This window comes from Hippocampus comes, unplaced genomic scaffold (genome assembly GCF_001891065.2).
Source record: "Hippocampus comes isolate QL1 unplaced genomic scaffold, H_comes_QL1_v1.1 scaffold382, whole genome shotgun sequence".
NCBI lineage: Eukaryota > Metazoa > Chordata > Actinopteri > Syngnathiformes > Syngnathidae > Hippocampus > Hippocampus comes.
In genome coordinates, this window is record NW_017805156.1 from 235349 (window position 1) to 262468 (window position 27120).

A 27120-nucleotide genomic window follows, 5' to 3' on the forward strand; every position below is an offset into this window, starting at 1 on the left:
CATTTTGTCCAAATGACGCAGATTCAGGGGACAGACCGCTTTCCTGCTCTTCAAAGACGTGGTTAGTTTGCAGGATGTTTTTGTTTCTTTTAGCAGGCTATCACTGTGCAGGCTCTGCTTGACTGTTTGTTGGACAGATAGTGACGGAGTAGCTTCACGGTTCTCATGTACTCCTGATTGAACTCTGGCTGCCCCGTTCACTGCATCCTTTTTTCGGGTTGGGGGGGGGTGGCGATGTGATGACACAAAGCAAACGGTGGCTTTTCCAAACATGTGTTAGCCACGCCCAAGATGAACACTGACAAATACAAAGCTCAAAAGTAGAAAATCTGTATAAATAGTCATTATGCAATTTTTATAAAAAAAAAAAATTATGCCACCTGGTCACTGTGTACAAATAAACAAACACCAGACAGAAAGTGTGTGTGAAGGCCTCATTCACGTTTTTTTGTAGGTCATCAATTATTCACCGGATCCTGTTCCGTATTTCAAAAGGTTAAACTGTCAGGCAAGAGACAAACACACCCATGTGCAGTCTTAACTGGCACATACACCAAAAGTGCAAGAGCCGCGCTTCTTTGCGTATGTCCGCGAGGACATTTCAAGGTGCCATTCTCTCCAGCTGTGACCGTTCTTTGCCCTCACTTCGCTCAGTTAAAAAAAAAAAAAAGGATGGTTGTGGCTTTGTGCTTTGTTTTTTTGTTTCCTAAATTCCACACCACTTCTAGCAGCTAGCAAGTAGGTCATCAGAAGGGGAGGCCTTTCTCTCGCCTCGGCAGGATAAAGCGGCAAAAGCTTGGAGTGGGGCAATCAGCTGACGTCTTGCTGACAGGCCTGCGCGTCCGTGAGAAGGAGGCGCACTTTGCCTCGCAGGAAGTTGACGTGCACTTGGAGCAAGTCGGCCGCCGTGGACGCCCGCCATGTGCTCTCCAGGCCCGCCGAGCTCGCCGGAGGCGTGTATTCCTGCCATAAAGATGGAATTGTCACACGCGTGAATACATCTTCAAAAGGAAGCACTTGTGAAAGAGGTTCAAAGCAAACGGGGGGGGGGGTACTTCAAAGATAAATACAACTGATCTGTAATCAGGCTGTGATTCTTTTGTCCGCCCCTGGAGAGCACCTGTGGGCCACATGTCGCAAATATTTTCTGGGAAGATGTCTGGGGGAATTCTGGAGCATTTTTCAGGTCCAAAATTACTGGTGTCGATACCACTCCGTGTTTGGTGTTTGTCGAGCTTCTTCTACCCTCCGTCCAAGCAGGCCTCCAAGGACCTTGTTTTGTTTGCTCCCTGGGGTGGAGTTACGCCTGGTCCAAACTTTTCCCACAAAGCTCACGGTAGTCCAAAATGACTCAGTAAGATCAAGAAGGAGCCAAAAAAAAAAAAAAAGAACTACAGATTTGATAACATTTACCTAACTTAAAGCCCTGTTTCTAGAACACTGAAACCGCTATTAGGCAAACCGAGGCGTGTTTGAAGAGCGGCATGTGTTCCATGTTCCAGTGCACAGAGACTAATTTCATTGAAAAGGAGAACAATTTGGCTCTTGTTTTGATGCACAAAAAAAGATCACTGTTTGGTTTCAAAAAAAAAAAAAAAAAAAGGAAAGGTCACTGCACAATGAGCTATCCAATCCCTATTTAGATATTAGATAGATATTTAGATCAGGGCTCACCAACATGATGGATTTGACCGAACACTCATATCCTGACTCAATCAAGGTCCTTCATAAAATGTCATCTATAAATGACTGTTCAAAGCAAACACGGTCAAGCAGCGTTTAGCTGTGATGCTGCACGCAAATGAAATAAGCTTCGAACAGAAGTGAAGTCAGCCTCGGGGGGGTAACTGCTTTAAATCCAGGTTAATAAATATGCCCCCTCGCTACCCTCCATATCTACGATTGAGGTCTTTCAGAGGATTTTTTTAAATCCTGTTTTCCAAAATCTTGTTCTTGCACTGTACCTTCTTTTAGTCATTCTACAGAGTGACTTTTCATTCCTTTACTTTGTTTTTAAATGTCTTCAACTCTTTTGTTTGTAAATGTATTGAAAGTTGTGCTTTGAATTATGCGAAGCACATTGAGTTACCTTCAGGGTTGTACCGGTAATAGTTTCTTTATTTTAGTTTCACTTTCGTCTTTTAAATTTGGTTGGTTTTAAATTGTTTTTATAGTAGGTTTGTCCCTTTTAGGTGTTTTGAAAATGCTTCGTTTTAGTTTAGCTTTGATTTGTTTTAGTAATTATTATTGTTATTTTTTTTTTAAGATTTGGAATATTGAGTGCAAGATAAAAATAAGTTCACTCAGTATTGTCTAACAAAGGAAAGTAAACTTTGGTTCTCATACGACTGATTGACCTTCATAGTTCTGTACGGGCGTACAGCAATAGAGAAATAAAGACATTTGAGATGAACCCCTCAAGCTCACGTACAATACAGTATTAATTGACAAAGATGAAAATGAAGGACAGTTTCACTTTAATATTAGCTTTAGTTCCCGTAATGAACGTAAGATGTAGTTTCAATTAGTTTTTGTCAAGCATTTCTGATTTTATTTTATCAACAATTTTTTTTTTTCCCATTGGTCATTCTTTGCAGAGGATAAATAATATTCAACCCTAACATTAATATAACCCTCACAGTACGTCGAAGGAGCGCGGGCGTGCCGACTCACCGGAATGTTGAGGCTGCGCAGCACGGCGTTGATGCTGAGCACGTTCCTCACCAAGTTGTCGATGTGGCCGTGCAGCGCCGCGTTGGTGACCGAGCTGCGCAGCAAGCCGAGGGCCTGCTGCAGGAGCCACAGTCCGCACTGCACTTCCTGGGCTTTCTCCATGGCCTGCTCAAAACACAAGTGACGCGCTAAGTACAGGTAAGCTACTGGGCAGGATTTCGCAGCAAGAATGTCGGTGGACGTCTCACATTTTTCCTATCCCAGACGTCAAAGTCTACTCTGGTTTGGGGAATGCTGACGGACTGAGACAGGCTGCATCCATTCCGGCATGACTTCTAAGGAAACAAGCGCAGGAGTGACGAAATGGCGTGGCCGTGAAGCCGTATCACGATGCCCACCGTCTCACCATGGCGACTTCGGCGTCTTGCGCTTCTTTGATGAAATGGTTCAGCACCCTCAGGTCGCAGATGGGCCTCAGCGGGGATGGCAGGCTTGGGCAGGTCCACTCCAACACCATCAACAGCAAGGCAAGTAGTCCTGGAACAAATCGCTCTGTTAAGATGCTTCTGGTGCGATTTGCTGTTGTGGTTTCGACGGCTGTTCAGTCACAATACCAGTGACCCGACTTAGGATTCTGACATCATTGCTCTGTTTTTATTTTTCCTTTGACATGACTCGAGGTAGGGAGAAAGCCTTCATAACAGAGTTGAAGTTTACTCTCAAACGAAACATACACCAAAGAGAATACACAAGCCAGATGTGGCTTAGCATTTCAGTCTGCTAGCATAATGCTAGCAGACTAGTTCCAATGCTATTATCTATTCATAACTGATCAAAGACATCATTGCTCTGTTTTTATTTTTCCTTTTACTTGAGTGGAGGTAGCGAGCAAGCCTTCAAAACAGGGTTGAAGTTTACTCTCAAACGAAACATACACCAAAGAGAATACACAAGCCAGATGTGGTTTAGTATTTCAGTCTGCTAGCATGACTAGTTCCAATGCTATTGCCCATTCATAACTGATCAAAGACACCCACAGTGTCGCAACGTGGAGATCGCAGGTGTCAAACTCAAGGCCCCGAGGCCGGATCTGGCCCGCCACATCATTTTATGCGGCCCGCGGAAGCAAATCAAACATGTCAACTTTCATGATGCTCGCTGAAATCTGTACCAAAATTTAAAATTTGCATATTTAATAAATAACACAGACGTTGTACGCATTTTCTTGTTACCAAACCTCTCATTACACCTACGTAGACAATACTGTACTTGAATAAACCATTACTCTTGAGTTTTTTTACACGGTTTCACAGTCCTAATGTCCCCTCAAGGGAAGCAGTAATTACAATGTGGCCCGTGACAAAAAAAAATTGGTTTGACATCCCTGGTGTAGAGTGTCAATATAACAGTGCACTCGTCACAGACATACATTATTCATCCTCTGCAAAGAAAGGCACATATTAGTGCCGCATTGATGAGCTGAGAGGACTCGTGACATTGCAGTGAAACATCTGTATTACACCACCCTAGCAATTTTTCCCTCATGAAAATTCCAACAATTTCTTTGTTGTTTTTTTTTTTCAGGAAAAGGCTGGAACATATTTGTGGCATTTCCACTCATTTCATTCTGTGATTTTGCTTGGGAACAGCTTCATGTAAAAACAAATTAGCCAATTTCCATGAAACGCTGTGCATTGGACAATTTTAGCGCAGATAAATCTACGAAGCTATGCCATTTGGTGCTGATCCAAATAAGAATGATTGGCGGCAGTCTGAGCTTAAACTCTTGCCGTGAAATGGTGCAGGGTGTCCCACTCGTGATTGATTCTTAAGCGGAGCATGCGGCAATGAGCCGCAATTAAAAAAAAAAAATACCCCCACAAAGTGACAACATCGATGCTATCATGTTAGGAGCGTTCCGTTTATTGTTGCAAAGCTTACGACCACTTATGCTACATGCTAACTTAGACTTGGCATCGCTATGCACAGCCGGACACTCCTACGATGTGTGAGTCAGCAAACCCTAGTTTAGTTGTGATTATGGCTGAATGGTAAGTGTGTGATTCCCCCGCCGTCCCCGCATTTTGTAGTTTCTGTTAAATGCGTGACCATTTTTTCAAGGCCCCCTTGATGTCGAATTTGAATTGAATGAATTGTTCAGCCCGAGTTGGGGTCGTTCATCTCTCGCTGTTTGCGCTGATGCGAAAAGAACTCCGCACGCACAATGCATACGGCGACTGAATTCTTGTGTTTACTCAAGGCCAGCTCACCGGGTGTGCTTGGCAAATGAGAGCAGGTCTCCTGTTGTCTTGTCATGTGGGCACGCCGCCTGGCCCTTGTGCACCTCGAGCTGAATGCACTCTTTCACTGCAGCCCCAGTGTGACGCAGGGCGCGACGACACAAAGGATCATCAGATGAAGGCGCGCTGAAGTTGTACGGGCTCGCGGCGCAATTTGCCTGGAGTGGCCAGAAGTGCAATCATTGACTGCACCTCAGAATATTCAACACGAGATTTCAAAGAGGTCATAGCTTTATGCACCTCGAGCTGAATGCACTCTTTCACTGCAGCCCCAGTGTGACGCAGGGCGCGACGACACAAAGGATCATCAGATGAAGGCGCGCTGAAGTTGTACGGGCTCGCGGCGCAATTTGCCTGGAGTGGCCAGAAGTGCAATCATTGACTGCACCTCAGAATATTCAACACGAGATTTCAAAGAGGTCATAGCTTTGGACTCTTTTTTTTTTATTTTTTTTTTTTTAACCATGGTTCGTTTTTATTTCATTTACACATTTGGTTTTCAAATTCAGCGACTTTTAATTCATTTGTGTTTGGTCAAAATTGTTTGGTTGTAACACCGCCACCGTTAAAAGCACAACAGCACTGAGGGCCACTGGTCTCTCATCCAACATAAATACTCCCTGGCCCATGCAAGACGATGACGCCTGGGCCCAACGAACGGTGTAGTCAGGTACCCTTGTACGCCGTCTAGCGCGCGGACCAGGCTGATGTAAACGCTTTCGAATGGTCTGACGTGACGCTTGGGTGCCTCACACCTCCCGGGAGTTGAGTGGCATTCATCATCCGGTTTCTCAGGGCATTGTTCACAATGTAGCGCTCATCAGCATGGGATGTGGCCAAAGGACGTCCACTTCGACATCTTTCTGTGACTCTTCCAGTCTCTCGGTATCTCTTTTGCAACCTGCTGATGATACTCTCTGACTCTCTAAGCTCAGTGGCCACTTGCGTCTGAGAAGGTCAGGTTTGAAGCATCACGATGGCAATGTACTGTTTATCCATTGTTTGGTGTCGTCTTGGTCTCATGACGTCAAAATGTGAACATCGTAAACACCAGTTCTAATTGAATCGGGACATTTCTTGGTCAATTCAAGTTTATGCAAGTTCTGAACTGTTCAAGTGGACTTTCAGATTTACGGATGTTATTCCCATTGAGAAGTAGCTAATGTTTTCCACTCTGCAACTTTTTTTTTTTTTTTGTGACAGTCATTGGTCATCATTAGTTTTGTGTCATTTCATCTTATGACCTTGATTCAAACTCATCCAGGGATGCCTTTTATATGCCGTCTCGTCCAGGCATGCCTTGGGGACAGATAAGGAGTTTTCCCACCAAGTTGGAGGCATGCAAATCTCTGAGCAGTGACTCAGATGGAAGGCGCCCAATCTGAATCTTAATGATTGATGATTTCATTCTGAGGGTCAACCCTTTCTCGAACGTATGCTCTGGTGGCAGAGGTGTGTGCAAATCATTAGCCTCCTTTGCAAACAGAACGAGTGTGTGACTCCCCCCTGAGGATTAACTTTGACCTCTGCACCTCCGCCATTGCCTACGTGGGAATGCGTTATCACCTCGTGTGGCGGGGGGAATGACTAATGCTAGCAGACTAGTTCCAATGCTATTATCTATTCATAACTGATCAAAGACATCATTGCTCTGTTTTTATTTTTCCTTTTACTTGAGTGGAGGTAGCGAGCAAGCCTTCAAAACAGGGTTGAAGTTTACTCTCAAACGAAACATACACCAAAGAGAATACACAAGCCAGATGTGGCTTAGCATTTCAGTCTGCTAGCATAATGCTAGCAGACTAGTTCCAATGCTATTATCTATTCATAACTGATCAAAGACATCATTGCTCTGTTTTTATTTTTCCTTTTACTTGAGTGGAGGTAGCGAGCAAGCCTTCAAAACAGGGTTGAAGTTTACTCTCAAACGAAACATACACCAAAGAGAATACACAAGCCAGATGTGGCTTAGCATTTCAGTCTGCTAGCATAATGCTAGCAGACTAGTTCCAATGCTATTATCTATTCATAACTGATCAAAGACATCATTGCTCTGTTTTTATTTTTCCTTTTACTTGAGTGGAGGTAGCGAGCAAGCCTTCAAAACAGGGTTGAAGTTTACTCTCAAACGAAACATACACCAAAGAGAATACACAAGCCAGATGTGGCTTAGCATTTCAGTCTGCTAGCATAATGCTAGCAGACTAGTTCCAATGCTATTATCTATTCATAACTGATCAAAGACATCATTGCTCTGTTTTTATTTTTCCTTTTACTTGAGTGGAGGTAGCGAGCAAGCCTTCAAAACAGGGTTGAAGTTTACTCTCAAACGAAACATACACCAAAGAGAATACACAAGCCAGATGTGGCTTAGCATTTCAGTCTGCTAGCATAATGCTAGCAGACTAGTTCCAATGCTATTATCTATTCATAACTGATCAAAGACATCATTGCTCTGTTTTTATTTTTCCTTTTACTTGAGTGGAGGTAGCGAGCAAGCCTTCAAAACAGGGTTGAAGTTTACTCTCAAACGAAACATACACCAAAGAGAATACACAAGCCAGATGTGGCTTAGCATTTCAGTCTGCTAGCATAATGCTAGCAGACTAGTTCCAATGCTATTATCTATTCATAACTGATCAAAGACATCATTGCTCTGTTTTTATTTTTCCTTTTACTTGAGTGGAGGTAGCGAGCAAGCCTTCAAAACAGGGTTGAAGTTTACTCTCAAACGAAACATACACCAAAGAGAATACACAAGCCAGATGTGGCTTAGCATTTCAGTCTGCTAGCATAATGCTAGCAGACTAGTTCCAATGCTATTATCTATTCATAACTGATCAAAGACATCATTGCTCTGTTTTTATTTTTCCTTTTACTTGAGTGGAGGTAGCGAGCAAGCCTTCAAAACAGGGTTGAAGTTTACTCTCAAACGAAACATACACCAAAGAGAATACACAAGCCAGATGTGGCTTAGCATTTCAGTCTGCTAGCATAATGCTAGCAGACTAGTTCCAATGCTATTATCTATTCATAACTGATCAAAGACATCATTGCTCTGTTTTTATTTTTCCTTTTACTTGAGTGGAGGTAGCGAGCAAGCCTTCAAAACAGGGTTGAAGTTTACTCTCAAACGAAACATACACCAAAGAGAATACACAAGCCAGATGTGGCTTAGCATTTCAGTCTGCTAGCATAATGCTAGCAGACTAGTTCCAATGCTATTATCTATTCATAACTGATCAAAGACATCATTGCTCTGTTTTTATTTTTCCTTTTACTTGAGTGGAGGTAGCGAGCAAGCCTTCAAAACAGGGTTGAAGTTTACTCTCAAACGAAACATACACCAAAGAGAATACACAAGCCAGATGTGGCTTAGCATTTCAGTCTGCTAGCATAATGCTAGCAGACTAGTTCCAATGCTATTATCTATTCATAACTGATCAAAGACATCATTGCTCTGTTTTTATTTTTCCTTTTACTTGAGTGGAGGTAGCGAGCAAGCCTTCAAAACAGGGTTGAAGTTTACTCTCAAACGAAACATACACCAAAGAGAATACACAAGCCAGATGTGGCTTAGCATTTCAGTCTGCTAGCATAATGCTAGCAGACTAGTTCCAATGCTATTATCTATTCATAACTGATCAAAGACATCATTGCTCTGTTTTTATTTTTCCTTTTACTTGAGTGGAGGTAGCGAGCAAGCCTTCAAAACAGGGTTGAAGTTTACTCTCAAACGAAACATACACCAAAGAGAATACACAAGCCAGATGTGGCTTAGCATTTCAGTCTGCTAGCATAATGCTAGCAGACTAGTTCCAATGCTATTATCTATTCATAACTGATCAAAGACATCATTGCTCTGTTTTTATTTTTCCTTTTACTTGAGTGGAGGTAGCGAGCAAGCCTTCAAAACAGGGTTGAAGTTTACTCTCAAACGAAACATACACCAAAGAGAATACACAAGCCAGATGTGGCTTAGCATTTCAGTCTGCTAGCATAATGCTAGCAGACTAGTTCCAATGCTATTATCTATTCATAACTGATCAAAGACATCATTGCTCTGTTTTTATTTTTCCTTTTACTTGAGTGGAGGTAGCGAGCAAGCCTTCAAAACAGGGTTGAAGTTTACTCTCAAACGAAACATACACCAAAGAGAATACACAAGCCAGATGTGGCTTAGCATTTCAGTCTGCTAGCATAATGCTAGCAGACTAGTTCCAATGCTATTATCTATTCATAACTGATCAAAGACATCATTGCTCTGTTTTTATTTTTCCTTTTACTTGAGTGGAGGTAGCGAGCAAGCCTTCAAAACAGGGTTGAAGTTTACTCTCAAACGAAACATACACCAAAGAGAATACACAAGCCAGATGTGGCTTAGCATTTCAGTCTGCTAGCATAATGCTAGCAGACTAGTTCCAATGCTATTATCTATTCATAACTGATCAAAGACATCATTGCTCTGTTTTTATTTTTCCTTTTACTTGAGTGGAGGTAGCGAGCAAGCCTTCAAAACAGGGTTGAAGTTTACTCTCAAACGAAACATACACCAAAGAGAATACACAAGCCAGATGTGGCTTAGCATTTCAGTCTGCTAGCATAATGCTAGCAGACTAGTTCCAATGCTATTATCTATTCATAACTGATCAAAGACATCATTGCTCTGTTTTTATTTTTCCTTTTACTTGAGTGGAGGTAGCGAGCAAGCCTTCAAAACAGGGTTGAAGTTTACTCTCAAACGAAACATACACCAAAGAGAATACACAAGCCAGATGTGGCTTAGCATTTCAGTCTGCTAGCATAATGCTAGCAGACTAGTTCCAATGCTATTATCTATTCATAACTGATCAAAGACATCATTGCTCTGTTTTTATTTTTCCTTTTACTTGAGTGGAGGTAGCGAGCAAGCCTTCAAAACAGGGTTGAAGTTTACTCTCAAACGAAACATACACCAAAGAGAATACACAAGCCAGATGTGGCTTAGCATTTCAGTCTGCTAGCATAATGCTAGCAGACTAGTTCCAATGCTATTATCTATTCATAACTGATCAAAGACATCATTGCTCTGTTTTTATTTTTCCTTTTACTTGAGTGGAGGTAGCGAGCAAGCCTTCAAAACAGGGTTGAAGTTTACTCTCAAACGAAACATACACCAAAGAGAATACACAAGCCAGATGTGGCTTAGCATTTCAGTCTGCTAGCATAATGCTAGCAGACTAGTTCCAATGCTATTATCTATTCATAACTGATCAAAGACATCATTGCTCTGTTTTTATTTTTCCTTTTACTTGAGTGGAGGTAGCGAGCAAGCCTTCAAAACAGGGTTGAAGTTTACTCTCAAACGAAACATACACCAAAGAGAATACACAAGCCAGATGTGGCTTAGCATTTCAGTCTGCTAGCATAATGCTAGCAGACTAGTTCCAATGCTATTATCTATTCATAACTGATCAAAGACATCATTGCTCTGTTTTTATTTTTCCTTTTACTTGAGTGGAGGTAGCGAGCAAGCCTTCAAAACAGGGTTGAAGTTTACTCTCAAACGAAACATACACCAAAGAGAATACACAAGCCAGATGTGGCTTAGCATTTCAGTCTGCTAGCATAATGCTAGCAGACTAGTTCCAATGCTATTATCTATTCATAACTGATCAAAGACATCATTGCTCTGTTTTTATTTTTCCTTTTACTTGAGTGGAGGTAGCGAGCAAGCCTTCAAAACAGGGTTGAAGTTTACTCTCAAACGAAACATACACCAAAGAGAATACACAAGCCAGATGTGGCTTAGCATTTCAGTCTGCTAGCATAATGCTAGCAGACTAGTTCCAATGCTATTATCTATTCATAACTGATCAAAGACATCATTGCTCTGTTTTTATTTTTCCTTTTACTTGAGTGGAGGTAGCGAGCAAGCCTTCAAAACAGGGTTGAAGTTTACTCTCAAACGAAACATACACCAAAGAGAATACACAAGCCAGATGTGGCTTAGCATTTCAGTCTGCTAGCATAATGCTAGCAGACTAGTTCCAATGCTATTATCTATTCATAACTGATCAAAGACATCATTGCTCTGTTTTTATTTTTCCTTTTACTTGAGTGGAGGTAGCGAGCAAGCCTTCAAAACAGGGTTGAAGTTTACTCTCAAACGAAACATACACCAAAGAGAATACACAAGCCAGATGTGGCTTAGCATTTCAGTCTGCTAGCATAATGCTAGCAGACTAGTTCCAATGCTATTATCTATTCATAACTGATCAAAGACATCATTGCTCTGTTTTTATTTTTCCTTTTACTTGAGTGGAGGTAGCGAGCAAGCCTTCAAAACAGGGTTGAAGTTTACTCTCAAACGAAACATACACCAAAGAGAATACACAAGCCAGATGTGGCTTAGCATTTCAGTCTGCTAGCATAATGCTAGCAGACTAGTTCCAATGCTATTATCTATTCATAACTGATCAAAGACATCATTGCTCTGTTTTTATTTTTCCTTTTACTTGAGTGGAGGTAGCGAGCAAGCCTTCAAAACAGGGTTGAAGTTTACTCTCAAACGAAACATACACCAAAGAGAATACACAAGCCAGATGTGGCTTAGCATTTCAGTCTGCTAGCATAATGCTAGCAGACTAGTTCCAATGCTATTATCTATTCATAACTGATCAAAGACATCATTGCTCTGTTTTTATTTTTCCTTTTACTTGAGTGGAGGTAGCGAGCAAGCCTTCAAAACAGGGTTGAAGTTTACTCTCAAACGAAACATACACCAAAGAGAATACACAAGCCAGATGTGGCTTAGCATTTCAGTCTGCTAGCATAATGCTAGCAGACTAGTTCCAATGCTATTATCTATTCATAACTGATCAAAGACATCATTGCTCTGTTTTTATTTTTCCTTTTACTTGAGTGGAGGTAGCGAGCAAGCCTTCAAAACAGGGTTGAAGTTTACTCTCAAACGAAACATACACCAAAGAGAATACACAAGCCAGATGTGGCTTAGCATTTCAGTCTGCTAGCATAATGCTAGCAGACTAGTTCCAATGCTATTATCTATTCATAACTGATCAAAGACATCATTGCTCTGTTTTTATTTTTCCTTTTACTTGAGTGGAGGTAGCGAGCAAGCCTTCAAAACAGGGTTGAAGTTTACTCTCAAACGAAACATACACCAAAGAGAATACACAAGCCAGATGTGGCTTAGCATTTCAGTCTGCTAGCATAATGCTAGCAGACTAGTTCCAATGCTATTATCTATTCATAACTGATCAAAGACATCATTGCTCTGTTTTTATTTTTCCTTTTACTTGAGTGGAGGTAGCGAGCAAGCCTTCAAAACAGGGTTGAAGTTTACTCTCAAACGAAACATACACCAAAGAGAATACACAAGCCAGATGTGGCTTAGCATTTCAGTCTGCTAGCATAATGCTAGCAGACTAGTTCCAATGCTATTATCTATTCATAACTGATCAAAGACATCATTGCTCTGTTTTTATTTTTCCTTTTACTTGAGTGGAGGTAGCGAGCAAGCCTTCAAAACAGGGTTGAAGTTTACTCTCAAACGAAACATACACCAAAGAGAATACACAAGCCAGATGTGGCTTAGCATTTCAGTCTGCTAGCATAATGCTAGCAGACTAGTTCCAATGCTATTATCTATTCATAACTGATCAAAGACATCATTGCTCTGTTTTTATTTTTCCTTTTACTTGAGTGGAGGTAGCGAGCAAGCCTTCAAAACAGGGTTGAAGTTTACTCTCAAACGAAACATACACCAAAGAGAATACACAAGCCAGATGTGGCTTAGCATTTCAGTCTGCTAGCATAATGCTAGCAGACTAGTTCCAATGCTATTATCTATTCATAACTGATCAAAGACATCATTGCTCTGTTTTTATTTTTCCTTTTACTTGAGTGGAGGTAGCGAGCAAGCCTTCAAAACAGGGTTGAAGTTTACTCTCAAACGAAACATACACCAAAGAGAATACACAAGCCAGATGTGGCTTAGCATTTCAGTCTGCTAGCATAATGCTAGCAGACTAGTTCCAATGCTATTATCTATTCATAACTGATCAAAGACATCATTGCTCTGTTTTTATTTTTCCTTTTACTTGAGTGGAGGTAGCGAGCAAGCCTTCAAAACAGGGTTGAAGTTTACTCTCAAACGAAACATACACCAAAGAGAATACACAAGCCAGATGTGGCTTAGCATTTCAGTCTGCTAGCATAATGCTAGCAGACTAGTTCCAATGCTATTATCTATTCATAACTGATCAAAGACATCATTGCTCTGTTTTTATTTTTCCTTTTACTTGAGTGGAGGTAGCGAGCAAGCCTTCAAAACAGGGTTGAAGTTTACTCTCAAACGAAACATACACCAAAGAGAATACACAAGCCAGATGTGGCTTAGCATTTCAGTCTGCTAGCATAATGCTAGCAGACTAGTTCCAATGCTATTATCTATTCATAACTGATCAAAGACATCATTGCTCTGTTTTTATTTTTCCTTTTACTTGAGTGGAGGTAGCGAGCAAGCCTTCAAAACAGGGTTGAAGTTTACTCTCAAACGAAACATACACCAAAGAGAATACACAAGCCAGATGTGGCTTAGCATTTCAGTCTGCTAGCATAATGCTAGCAGACTAGTTCCAATGCTATTATCTATTCATAACTGATCAAAGACATCATTGCTCTGTTTTTATTTTTCCTTTTACTTGAGTGGAGGTAGCGAGCAAGCCTTCAAAACAGGGTTGAAGTTTACTCTCAAACGAAACATACACCAAAGAGAATACACAAGCCAGATGTGGCTTAGCATTTCAGTCTGCTAGCATAATGCTAGCAGACTAGTTCCAATGCTATTATCTATTCATAACTGATCAAAGACATCATTGCTCTGTTTTTATTTTTCCTTTTACTTGAGTGGAGGTAGCGAGCAAGCCTTCAAAACAGGGTTGAAGTTTACTCTCAAACGAAACATACACCAAAGAGAATACACAAGCCAGATGTGGCTTAGCATTTCAGTCTGCTAGCATAATGCTAGCAGACTAGTTCCAATGCTATTATCTATTCATAACTGATCAAAGACATCATTGCTCTGTTTTTATTTTTCCTTTTACTTGAGTGGAGGTAGCGAGCAAGCCTTCAAAACAGGGTTGAAGTTTACTCTCAAACGAAACATACACCAAAGAGAATACACAAGCCAGATGTGGCTTAGCATTTCAGTCTGCTAGCATAATGCTAGCAGACTAGTTCCAATGCTATTATCTATTCATAACTGATCAAAGACATCATTGCTCTGTTTTTATTTTTCCTTTTACTTGAGTGGAGGTAGCGAGCAAGCCTTCAAAACAGGGTTGAAGTTTACTCTCAAACGAAACATACACCAAAGAGAATACACAAGCCAGATGTGGCTTAGCATTTCAGTCTGCTAGCATAATGCTAGCAGACTAGTTCCAATGCTATTATCTATTCATAACTGATCAAAGACATCATTGCTCTGTTTTTATTTTTCCTTTTACTTGAGTGGAGGTAGCGAGCAAGCCTTCAAAACAGGGTTGAAGTTTACTCTCAAACGAAACATACACCAAAGAGAATACACAAGCCAGATGTGGCTTAGCATTTCAGTCTGCTAGCATAATGCTAGCAGACTAGTTCCAATGCTATTATCTATTCATAACTGATCAAAGACATCATTGCTCTGTTTTTATTTTTCCTTTTACTTGAGTGGAGGTAGCGAGCAAGCCTTCAAAACAGGGTTGAAGTTTACTCTCAAACGAAACATACACCAAAGAGAATACACAAGCCAGATGTGGCTTAGCATTTCAGTCTGCTAGCATAATGCTAGCAGACTAGTTCCAATGCTATTATCTATTCATAACTGATCAAAGACATCATTGCTCTGTTTTTATTTTTCCTTTTACTTGAGTGGAGGTAGCGAGCAAGCCTTCAAAACAGGGTTGAAGTTTACTCTCAAACGAAACATACACCAAAGAGAATACACAAGCCAGATGTGGCTTAGCATTTCAGTCTGCTAGCATAATGCTAGCAGACTAGTTCCAATGCTATTATCTATTCATAACTGATCAAAGACATCATTGCTCTGTTTTTATTTTTCCTTTTACTTGAGTGGAGGTAGCGAGCAAGCCTTCAAAACAGGGTTGAAGTTTACTCTCAAACGAAACATACACCAAAGAGAATACACAAGCCAGATGTGGCTTAGCATTTCAGTCTGCTAGCATAATGCTAGCAGACTAGTTCCAATGCTATTATCTATTCATAACTGATCAAAGACATCATTGCTCTGTTTTTATTTTTCCTTTTACTTGAGTGGAGGTAGCGAGCAAGCCTTCAAAACAGGGTTGAAGTTTACTCTCAAACGAAACATACACCAAAGAGAATACACAAGCCAGATGTGGTTTAGTATTTCAGTCTGCTAGCATGACTAGTTCCAATGCTATTGCCCATTCATAACTGATCAAAGACACCCACAGTGTCGCAACGTGGAGATCGCAGGTGTCAAACTCAAGGCCCCGAGGCCGGATCTGGCCCGCCACATCATTTTATGCGGCCCGCGGAAGCAAATCAAACATGTCAACTTTCATGATGCTCGCTGAAATCTGTACCAAAATTTAAAATTTGCATATTTAATAAATAACACAGACGTTGTACGCATTTTCTTGTTACCAAACCTCTCATTACACTAACGTAGACAATACTGTACTTGAATAAACCATTACTCTTGAGTTTTTTTACACGGTTTCACAGTCCTAATGTCCCCTCAAGGGAAGCAGTAATTACAATGTGGCCCGTGACAAAAAAAAATTGGTTTGACATCCCTGGTGTAGAGTGTCAACATAACAGTGCACTCGTCACAGACATACATTATTCATCCTCTGCAAAGAAAGGCACATATTAGTGCCGCATTGATGAGCTGAGAGGACTCGTGACATTGCAGTGAAACATCTGTATTACACCACCCTAGCAATTTTTCCCTCATGAAAATTCCAACAATTTCTTTGTTGTTTTTTTTTTTCAGGAAAAGGCTGGAACATATTTGTGGCATTTCCACTCATTTCATTCTGTGATTTTGCTTGGGAACAGCTTCATGTAAAAACAAATTAGCCAATTTCCATGAAACGCTGTGCATTGGACAATTTTAGCGCAGATAAATCTACGAAGCTATGCCATTTGGTGCTGATCCAAATAAGAATGATTGGCGGCAGTCTGAGCTTAAACTCTTGCCGTGAAATGGTGCAGGGTGTCCCACTCGTGATTGATTCTTATGCGGAGCATGCGGCGATGAGCCGCAATTAAAAAAAAAAAAAACACCCCCACAAAACGTGACAACATCGATGCTATCATGAGCGGAGCATGCGGCAATGAGCCGCAATTAAAAAAAAAAAAATACCCCCACAAAACGTGACAACATCGATGCTATCATGTTAGGAGCGTTCCGTTTATTGTTGCAAAGCTTACGACCACTTATGCTACATGCTAACTTAGACTTGGCATCGCTATGCACAGCCGGACACTCCTACGATGTGTGAGTCAGCAAACCCTAGTTTAGTTGTGATTATGGCTGAATGGTAAGTGTGTGATTCCCCCGCCGTCCCCGCATTTTGTAGTTTCTGTTAAATGCGTGACCATTTTTTCAAGGCCCCCTTGATGTCGAATTTGAATTGAATGAATTGTTCAGCCCGAGTTGGGGTCGTTCATCTCTCGCTGTTTGCGCTGATGCGAAAAGAACTCCGCACGCACAATGCATACGGCGACTGAATTCTTGTGTTTACTCAAGGCCAGCTCACCGGGTGTGCTTGGCAAATGAGAGCAGGTCTCCTGTTGTCTTGTCATGTGGGCACGCCGCCTGGCCCTTGTGCACCTCGAGCTGAATGCACTCTTTCACTGCAGCCCCAGTGTGACGCAGGGCGCGACGACACAAAGGATCATCAGATGAAGGCGCGCTGAAGTTGTACGGGCTCGCGGCGCAATTTGCCTGGAGTGGCCAGAAGTGCAATCATTGACTGCACCTCAGAATATTCAACACGAGATTTCAAAGAGGTCATAGCTTTGGACTCTTTTTTTTTTATTTTTTTTTTTTTAACCATGGTTCGTTTTTATTTCATTTACACATTTGGTTTTCAAATTCAGCGACTTTTAATTCATTTGTGTTTGGTCAAAATTGTTTGGTTGTAACACCGCCACCGTTAAAAGCACAACAGCACTGAGGGCCACTGGTCTCTCATCCAACATAAATACTCCCTGGCCCATGCAAGACGATGACGCCTGGGCCCAACGAACGGTGTAGTCAGGTACCCTTGTACGCCGTCTAGCGCGCGGACCAGGCTGATGTAAACGCTTTCGAATGGTCTGACGTGACGCTTGGGTGCCTCACACCTCCCGGGAGTTGAGTGGCATTCATCATCCGGTTTCTCAGGGCATTGTTCACAATGTAGCGCTCATCAGCATGGGATGTGGCCAAAGGACGTCCACTTCGACATCTTTCTGTGACTCTTCCAGTCTCTCGGTATCTCTTTTGCAACCTGCTGATGATACTCTCTGACTCTCTAAGCTCAGTGGCCACTTGCGTCTGAGAAGGTCAGGTTTGAAGCATCACGATGGCAATGTACTGTTTATCCATTGTTTGGTGTCGTCTTGGTCTCATGACGTCAAAATGTGAACATCGTAAACACCAGTTCTAATTGAATCGGGACATTTCTTGGTCAATTCAAGTTTATGCAAGTTCTGAACTGTTCAAGTGGACTTTCAGATTTACGGATGTTATTCCCATTGAGAAGTAGCTAATGTTTTCCACTCTGCAACTTTTTTTTTTTTTTTTGGTGACAGTCATTGGTCAGCATTAGTTTTGTGTCATTTCATCTTATGACCTTGATTCAAACTCATCCAGGGATGCCTTTTATATGCCGTCTCGTCCAGGCATGCCTTGGGGACAGATAAGGAGTTTTCCCACCAAGTTGGAGGCATGCAAATCTCTGAGCAGTGACTCAGATGGAAGGCGCCCAATCTGAATCTTAATGATTGATGATTTCATTCTGAGGGTCAACCCTTTCTCGAACGTATGCTCTGGTGGCAGAGGTGTGTGCAAATCATTAGCCTCCTTTGCAAACAGAACGAGTGTGTGACTCCCCCCTGAGGATTAACTTTGACCTCTGCACCTCCGCCATTGCCTACGTGGGAATGCGTTATCACCTCGTGTGGCGGGAGAATTGAAATGGCCGACGAGCCACGTCCGCCAACTAATCTATTTTAAATTCAAGCCGCGCCGTGCACAAGTGGCTTCGAGCGAACGGTGGCAAGCGTCCCAGAGGCTCTGGGATGCGCACGTGAGGTTCCGACGTTGCGGGTTCACCCACTCCAACGTGGCAGGAGGCTAAATGTGGGAGTGAGAAGAGGAGGAGATGCCATTTTGAGGAGCATTTGCCTCCTGACCTCCTTCACCAAGGTTGGCTGGCTTGTTGGTGCGACGTCACTGTCACCTTGGCCGAGCTGGAATCCCGAGCATAACCTCTGCACCCCCGAGTAGGTGACAACTTTGCTGGAATCTGCACAGTCAGTGTTCACATTACACACAATTGACCCCTCATGCATTTGTAGGTTTTAAGTTTCGGGACCAAGGTGTTCCACTTTTGGAGAAAAGTGCAGGGGGGACATGAATGAACCTTGAGGTACTCCAACCGCACCCCTATTTCTGACAGTGCTGTTTGTCGGATGAATGCTTCTTAAAAAGTTTGCACTTTTACAGCTTTTCACAAGTATAGTCGAATGCCATCGACTTTGCAACGGCGGAATGTGCTGAGGTCGACACATTTTTGGAATAATGTCACTTTGCACTTAAGTGTGTGCACATAGCCTCCACCACCAGCCCTCCACTGCAGTCATTAGCCTCTTTAGACGCACGATGGTTTAGACTGCATGAACCACTAACCTGTCCTCCGGGTTCAAAATGGATCGGATCATCTCCGTGCCTAACCTGCATTCTTTTACAATCATTTCCAGTATCCACAGCCAGTATCATTTCCTTTGTTGTAGACCAATTTGCCAAAGAGAATTGTACCAATATAGTATCGTCACATTTAATCACATTATGAATTGTCATTGAAAGAACAGCCCCCAGTCAATTACTTGAAGATTTCTCCTTATCAGCCAGACGTACTTGGTTGTACTTAAGTGCCGTTTCGTTCTCCCTGTGGAGATGCCGAAAAGAACTGTTCTCCCGAGGAACTCAAAATTGAAACTTTGCGCTGCTGCGCAGCTTCGGGTAAATGTGCAATGAGAAAGTGTCAGATGTATTCATGTTCCTTATGCTGACTGTAAGAACGGCATCATCTAAAGAGCATAACGACTTGTCAAAAGTCATCGTTGTACCTGACCTTCACAACTCTGGGACTGGGCATTCCAGCAATTGGTTACATGAAGATTGCTGAACGAATCTGTCGCTATTCAGCATTTGAACTGAATGTTCTGCAGTGCGTGCAGGCGCAGTTTGCCCTCAGCCATTCTGCTATACTTGACTGGAGCATTCAGAGCAGAAAAATGACCACGTAATCATGAATCCAAAACGGATTGAAGTAGATTTGTGCCGGTTTGCTTTTTCTGCGTGTGTGTGCGCGCGCGACGGTGTTTCGAAGCATGAATGAGTGTCCAAAGCTTTCAGCGACAATGTCAATAGTCCCCCCACTTTGCGCAGACATGCTGGATCATGCTTTGTCAGCACCTGATCAGACATCGTGACGGGTCTCTTACCTCTACCGGTGTTCTGCAACATTCGCACACGGCTGCCTCATCTTTCATCAACATGCCAGCAAATGCGCATCAACGAAGCTTGCAGCGGCCAGCAAAGTCGCAACTCCCCCCCTCAAAAAAAACCCCAAAAAAAAAAAAAAAAAAAAAAAAAAAAAAAAAGCTCCGTGGCGAGGAAGTCTGCCTGTGTCGTAGATAGAACGAGACCCCCTCCCTCCCCCAGCAGACCGCGTTTGCATCACGGCTCGGCTCTGGCGAAAGCTTTTTATTTGCCTCACCACCCCCACCCCAGCAGCCACCCGCGCCCTCCCAAAGGCGCGAGCTGCGAAGGCGAGGACGCGCGTGTCTCCCCCCTCCAGCTCCCCCAGCGTGGAAGGGCCAAAAAAAAAAAACCCAGTTCGATAACTCACCGGGAAAGTCCATGGCACCATCCGCATCGCTCGCACCGTCCGCGCGCCTCGGACCGTTAATTGGGAACGAGGGTCTTGGGGATGCACGCCGCTTATCCGGTAGGTGTTTCTAAAAAGTGATGCTTTTTATTTTGTCTGTAAATAATTGATGTCCAGGGGGATAAGGTTGCATTGTCCGCTTGGTGACAATCCCACTGCCCCCCAAAATGTTTTCTGTCATTGTTGTCCCAACGAAAGGCTTTCGCTGTTTATAAAGAATGGCTCCCAAAAAGGTAAATAGTGGCTCGCTAACAAGGTGCTGAGACTTCCCATCCATTGTTTGGGTGCCTTCCATTTGCTTGCGTGGGTGTTTTTGCACCCCCCCACCCCCACACACACAATTTATTTTTCAAATGACTCTTTGCGTCATAGAGAGATGACAGTTCATTCTAGATGCAACTTGGCTGCCCTTTAAATTAGACAATACAGTACTGATGTTACAAAAATTGTTCTTTCTGTACCGAATTGATTTTCTAAATTTTTTTCCAGGTCCACAAGGTTTGCAAAAAATGTGTGCGAGTGCGCGTGTGTGTTTTTAAACATTAAATCCTATTGACCTTAATGGCATTTTTCTAATTCTAGATTATTCTACTGATAAAAAGGTGTTGTTTAATTGACTTCATTTTACTTTGCCAACTGGTTGTCAACTGGATCCAGGTAAAATTTTTTTAAATGGAGTATTCATCTACTTTGAAGATATATTTGGATGCAGATGATTTGATTTTGTGCAGACATTTGATGAGCTATAAAATTGAGTAAATTCATCCATTTTTTTCAGGGCAGTGAGCAGTGGGCACTTATGCACTGTAAACAAAAACATTAAGTTAAGTTGGGCAATTTAGCAAAATATTTTAAGCTTTCCCACATTTCACAACCAAAAAAATGATAGTTGACATAACTAATTGTACCTTGCATTTCCGCCACCAACTTAAAGACATCAGTAAAACAACTCAGCAAATAGTTTTGGAGCGAACATCTTGCTTCATTTGTTGTGCAAAATTGTTGCCGTAAATCTCAATAACTTCAAGTTGTTCCAACGTAAATCACTTACACATCACTAGATAGACTCTTCAGTCTTCAATTGCGGTTTGTTGCATTGGAGGCCGCGTGCGCTCAAGCCTCCTTCCGATTTTGTTTCTAGAACTCAAGTCCACTCTGAACCACGAAAACCAATTTTACGCTTCAGGAAGAGGCAGGGATTCCAAGAATCTTGTCCACGGCGGCCTCGCGAGTGTGAGCGGGCAGTGTTTCTAAAATAGGCGAGACATGATATGGCTTCCTTGTGATATGAAGACACGAATGGCCCCCGGACGCACACAGGAGGCAAGATGGCTGCTTTATTGGCTGTTGGCTTCATTCGTGTCATGGAAGCGGTCAAGCTAAACGGGGCTGGATCGATTGCATGAGAATCAAATGCACATGTCAGATCTATATGCCAATTTTAAACATCCTCGCCGTGACCCCGTGGAAGCGCAGCTATTAAAAGGCATCGATCCTTCCTGGAAGTTCCCACCGTGTGGCCCTTACGATTGCTGTTATGCAGGAGGGGAGGGGAGAGAGCGTGCGTGTGTGTCATGCAATGTCACAAGCTTCAGTGGCTCAAGTAGCCAACCATGACCTGTTGCCGTTCAGTTCATTCATAGAGTCAGTGGGGAATTATGTATGTTCGCACAATGCACGAGTTGACCTCGCCAAAGACCCCGACGTTCACGTTTGATTGGCGCTCCGCTCACACTCAGGTGCTCTTTCGAATATGTTGCCGGCCTCGGTCGAATACAATTTAATTTAAGGAATCACGTCTCGGCGCAATTCCAAACCAGGAAACTATACGCACGTGTACCTGCACATGATGAATCGCAGCTTCAAAGCTCAACTGCCGCCAAGTTAAAGTGAAGGAGACAATGTTGACAGATTGTTGCTGTGTTTGCTCTCGCTGTTTGCTTTTGTCTGAGCCAGAATGGGAGTGTGGGGAGAGCGAGACAAGGTACGTGCTGCGAGCCATGCTTCATGATCAGAGGGCTCAGGGTGGAAGGTGACTCCAGGGGGTTTCAGTGTGTGCGTGCGTGCATGCCTGTGTGTGTGTGTGAGTGTAGTCAAGGGCCGGCGTGGGAGCGTCGTCATCATGACCCATCGGCATGCAAACATTGCATCGGTTGCACATGAGTTTGTCAAGGCTAAACCTCGCGGCTTTATGAGCGCATATAGAGGCCACGTCTGGCCCATTGCCGCCGTTTCTGTGCGTCTCCATTTCTCATCCACGTTTGTGGGCTCGTGGCCAGCCAGGTCTACTCCTCTGGCGCGACACAAGACAGGAAGCTGACATAAAAGAATGGAGGGGGGGTGGGGCGAGGGGGCCTGTTAGGTACACCGGAGCCGAGGTAGGAGCCACCGACTGGGGGCCGGAATTCCTTGTTTCGGCTTGTAGGCGGCCATGGTGACAGGAATACGGTGACCTTGCTGTGATCCCGTGTCACTGACAAAATGTTACTGGGTGGGGGGCATTACAGGACAGGAACCAGATCACTGTGATTTCCCTCAGAATATGGCTGTATTTGGAATCTCGCACTATCTACTATATACAGTCGTGTCCTATCTAATGAGTTGGTCAAGTACTGCCAAACGTGGAGTGAGCATCTGCTATCCCCTGTGTAGTGTCATCAATGGAAGCCAAAATGCATCCTGACAAGTGGTGAACAACCCACTCGAGGTTCGACTGACTAGTCGACTCCAACTTGAAGTCGACTCATCGCTGATCACTGGTTTTGGGCACGTTGTTTTACTGTTAGTCAATTTTTGTTGTTTCGATGACAATTTGTCAAATTACATCTTTACGTGACACTGGTTCATGGTGCTACAGAGGTTAAGGGTCACTGACACCATTGATTAATCAACTATGACTTTCATCACATTAGTGGCATCGGTTAAAAATAATAATAATAATAATAAAAATAAAATCTGCAGTTGTGCAGCCCTGAAAATAAAATCATTAAACATTAATGCTCTGCACAATACAGAAAAAGAAACGCATCAGAAACCGGATACACATACAGTATAATGCAGCCTAGTCGACTCGAGCTTGAAGTCGACTAGTCACTAATCACTTGTTTTTATCATCTTGTCTTTCTATTCAACAATTTTGGTTGTTTCTGTGACGATACATCAAAATCTGTCCGTACGTGACACCGGTTCATAGTGCTATAAAGGTTTGGGGGTCACAGATGCCACTGACCAATCGACTTCGACTCGGCTTTCATCACATCAGTGGCGACGGTTAAAAAAAAAAAAATCATCAGCTGTGCAACAGTTAATGGTCACTGGAAAAACATTGATGCTTTGCATGATACAGAAAACGAAGCACGTTATAACACGGTTCCACGCATAGTGCAGCCTAGTCGACTCGAGCTTGAAGTTGACTAGTCACTAATCACTTTTTTTTCTCTTCCGATTAGTCATTTTTTGTTGCTTGAATGCCAATCTGTCAAAATGTGCGTCGACGTGCCAGCGGGCCGTGGCGTTCGAAAGGTTGAGGGTCACTGACACCATTGACTTCGATTCTTCGACTTGGCTTTCATCACATCGGTGCCGACGGCAAAAAAAAAATCATTTGTCTTATCATTTGTCTAATCATAATCTTAATGCTCAGTAAAAAAAGTTTGGGGTGTTTTGTATTCCAGTTTGAAAAACACATTTATCTTAACCTGATATCATGTCAGTATCCATTTATTTGTTCAATAGTTGTTACGGGAAATCCACCAGCTGACATTGATCCAGTATGTTGTAATTCTGCAACAACAATGATGTAATTAGAGGCGCCTGAGTCGTCTTCCAAAACATCCTTGGCATCAATGCGACAGACAAATTAGAGTAGCTGCACTTCCTAGTGGTGGAAGTTTGTCAGATGTCGCACGTTTTCCTTTCTCAAGTTCTCTTATAAACACGCGAGCCATGGCCTGTATTCGTCACTTCTCTGGAGTGGTTATTGACAAAGTATGACGCTGAGGTCCAACTCCTGTTTACACATCATGACAAAATTCCGATTACCATGGTTGGCCCGCAGCACAAAACAACAAACACAACACAGCTTGATGAACCGCGTCCACACTTAATGTCCAAGCGGAAGGCAATCATGACACTGATTGACTTGCATCCTTGTTATGACCAATTCAAAACAGCCCTGTGCCACAAAATAACAACAAAAATGTACTTTTTACTTATTATTTTTATAAATTACTGCTAATATGTCAACTGTGAATGCATCATCTCAGTCACGTTTACACAGCATGAAGTAAAGCCTAACAGCTAAGTAGCACCTCAGATTGATTTCATTCTTTCTTGAGAGTTGAATGAGTTTAACCAACAGGCCATTTTACAGTGTACTATCCGGATTACACCATTTAATGCTCAGTTTAATTTTTCATCCAGAAAGACTTTCAGAAATCGGACAGTGCCATGAGGGGTGCCCATTTGGTGGTGGCAGATCTCCTCTCCAAACAGGACATACGTAGATGCAGTAGAATGGATAAAAACACATGATTGTCTTATTTAACAGTATTAACTCGCCTCTTAATTTGTGTTATAACATAAAAGTATACTTATCATGTTATCATCTTTCAGGAAGCAATGCGGCAGGCGGTCCATGAATCAGTTCCTCATGCATGAACCCATGCCTGGTGATGAACTCAGGTGCAGAAGGGCCTCCACACTGGCCTCAAGGTACACTGCTTCTCCCTACTGGAAGTATTGAGAACTGCCAGGAGAACCGAAAGGTACCTGCACAAGAGAAGATTGGCAGTTCTGTAAACAAATGTGTTTTTTAAATTTTAATTCCAAAGTCATTGCAGTTGGAGGATTGTGGTTGTACATTTTTGGTAACATTTGGTAAAAAGATTATGTTTTTAAGATCGAATATAAACTGAAGCATAATAGCCAATAATTATTAGTTTTCAAACAACCCGTTACATTTTAAACAAAGACTACACACTCGTCTAACTTTTAAGTAAATATATCGACAAATTGTTGACAGACTCCAAATAAACAACTTGCAGTATATGTCAAAAATCTTTTTACCTTTTTCGTTATCTCCAAATTTGTAAGTCTCAATGTAACAGTCCATCTGAAAAAAAGATTCAAACATGTAGTAAACTTTAAAAAAATGTGAATTTTTGTTCTATTTGTACGTCATTGGTAGGAACTAATATCCGCCGCAACTTCGCGGCAATCACACGAAAGAATAATGTAGTTACACCAAAACAGGAAGTCGATGTCAAGCGAGTCATCCTCTCCTTAGAGACTGGAGCAAATTAAACAGAACAGGACTTTTAAACATGGACCAAAGCGATCTCGATTCGGCAGGCGAGATGGTGATAGATTGGGGTGGAAGCGCCACTGGAAATGTAAATGCTATGACGAAGGTGTCAACTCTTTTGACGAACGTCCATACTGGTCTGCCGCCCCCTGTTGCAGATCCTCTGCAAACGAGCCTCGCCGAAGGGGACTACCACTACTACTATTACGGCTGCGATGGACAAGATGACAGAGGCTGGGGGTGTGGATACCGCACCATCCAGACTATGGCTTCCTGGCTGGGATATAATGTGAAACCTCGAATCGAAAACAAACCTCCACCTAGCATTCCAGAGATCCAACAAGCCTTAGTGTCCATGATGGACAAACCGAGCTCATTTCTGGGTTCTAAGGAGTGGATTGGGACATTTGAAGCCTCTCTGGTGCTTTCTTATTTTTATGATGTTCCCTGTAGGTTGGTGCATGTCAGAAGTGGAGGAGAGCTCGAGCAGATCGCCATAGAAGAGCTCCATCAGCACTTTGGCAAACGCGGATGTCCTGTCATGATGGGCGGGGACAGGGACAACTCTTCAAAAGGGGTCTTGGGGGTGTGCACCGGGGGCGCTGGGAGCTACCTGCTGATCGTGGACCCCCACTACTATGGAGGTCAGCTGGAGAGGGGAGAGGCACAAAGGCGAGGCTGGGCAGCGTGGAAAAGATTGGCGTCTTTCAATCAGTCTTCTTTTTATAATCTGTGTTTACCTCAGACTGGCAGAAAACCCACCTGAACTCGTAAAATGAACATTGTGTGGGGCTCGTGATGAATGAAGTAAACGTATGTTATGAAAGTTTTGTTCAGCTCATTTGTTTCTTTCAAACTTAGGGTACTAAAAAATCCAAAGTTGACATTGAGAAAGGTGTCACAATCTAAATAGAATTCCAAGATAAACGCAACAGTTGTTTTTCAAACAACTGTTGTTTTTACTTAATTCAGTTATCGAATGTCGGTGCAAAATAGCTTTTTACAAAGCATACAGTTAAATTAGTTGCTACAGGACGAACTTTTTTAAGTAAAGGTTTGTAAATCTAGTAGCAAAAGTGCTGAATGGGCCTCTTGGTTTTTTTTCACGGCAGATTTCGCAATATATGCTGCATGTTGTACAGTAGTTGCCTATATGTGCGATCTCTGAAGCAGAAGTCATTGACTCATTGAACTGAACTTCATTCCGTGGTTGTTCAACAGTCCCCTCTGTTGAACAAAAACCTCTACTACTGAACTAGGATGAGCTGAAGTTTCATGGTTCAGTATTAAAGTTTCACGCTTTAACATGCCATGTTATCAAGTTCAAACATGACAAGTTTGAGTTTCACTTCCGCGTATGGCCAAACCAAAGCGATTATTTCCGTTTCAGGTCATTGGCGGTGTCCTTTTTGTGAATAATATGGATTTAAGACATTTTGATGCCAATTAAAGTTTTAATTTTAGATTTATTGACTCAATGCCTTTTAAGGATCGACAGGGAGCCTGAATTGTGCTGCATTCGGGGAAGGTTGGAAGTGGACCTTTGCGACCTCCGACAAGTGAAGTGCACTCGAACGCCCCTCTGAACTGGGAGGTCCGAGTTCCGGAGTTGGAAAAAAAGGATACCAACTTCACCCACCAG

The 27120-nt window shown here is 42.6% G+C and overlaps 2 protein-coding genes across 4 annotated transcripts; one reads left to right on the forward strand and one right to left on the reverse strand.

Annotated features, from left to right (window-relative positions):
- Positions 1 to 220: 220 nt before the first annotated feature.
- Positions 221 to 20216, reverse strand: epoa (erythropoietin a). Of its 2 annotated transcripts, none has more exons than XM_019868686.1 (5): positions 19728 to 19975; positions 3080 to 3210; positions 2922 to 3008; positions 2674 to 2838; positions 221 to 963 (listed from the first exon to the last, which is right to left on the reverse strand). In XM_019868686.1, the coding sequence occupies exons 1-5, from the start codon at positions 19747 to 19749 to the stop codon at positions 811 to 813; spliced, it is 558 nt and encodes a 185-aa protein (XP_019724245.1). In that variant the 5' UTR covers positions 19750 to 19975; the 3' UTR covers positions 221 to 810. The 2 variants fall into 2 exon arrangements, with proteins under 2 accessions (XP_019724245.1, XP_019724247.1); XM_019868688.1 differs by lacking the exon at positions 19728 to 19975 and adding an exon at positions 20135 to 20216 and having other exon boundaries at positions 367 to 963.
- On the forward strand, positions 20136 to 26307 carry ufsp1 (UFM1-specific peptidase 1). Of its 2 annotated transcripts, XM_019868685.1 has the most exons (3): positions 20149 to 20233; positions 24788 to 24886; positions 25637 to 26307. In XM_019868685.1, exons 2-3 carry the CDS (start codon positions 24829 to 24831, stop codon positions 26242 to 26244), a joined length of 666 nt encoding a protein of 221 aa, XP_019724244.1. In that variant the 5' UTR covers positions 20149 to 20233; positions 24788 to 24828; the 3' UTR covers positions 26245 to 26307. The 2 variants fall into 2 exon arrangements, with proteins under 2 accessions (XP_019724243.1, XP_019724244.1); XM_019868684.1 differs by lacking the exon at positions 24788 to 24886 and having other exon boundaries at positions 20136 to 20233.
- Positions 26308 to 27120: the final 813 nt, after the last annotated feature.

Coding starts and splice junctions, on each gene's coding strand:
- epoa (XM_019868686.1), bottom strand. CDS start 19,749: ATGTTGCAGAACACCGGTAGAG. Junction 3,009..3,079: donor AAGACGCCGAAGTCGCCATG/GTGAGACGGTGG, acceptor TTGTTTCCTTAG/AAGTCATGCCGGAATGGATG. Junction 2,839..2,921: donor ACGTCTGGGATAGGAAAAAT/GTGAGACGTCCA, acceptor TGTTTTGAGCAG/GCCATGGAGAAAGCCCAGGA.
- ufsp1 (XM_019868684.1), top strand. CDS start 20,146: ATGGCACCATCCGCATCGCTCGCACCGTCCGCGCGCCTCGGACCGTTA. Junction 20,234..25,636: donor GGATGCACGCCGCTTATCCG/GTAGGTGTTTCT, acceptor CCCCTGTTGCAG/ATCCTCTGCAAACGAGCCTC.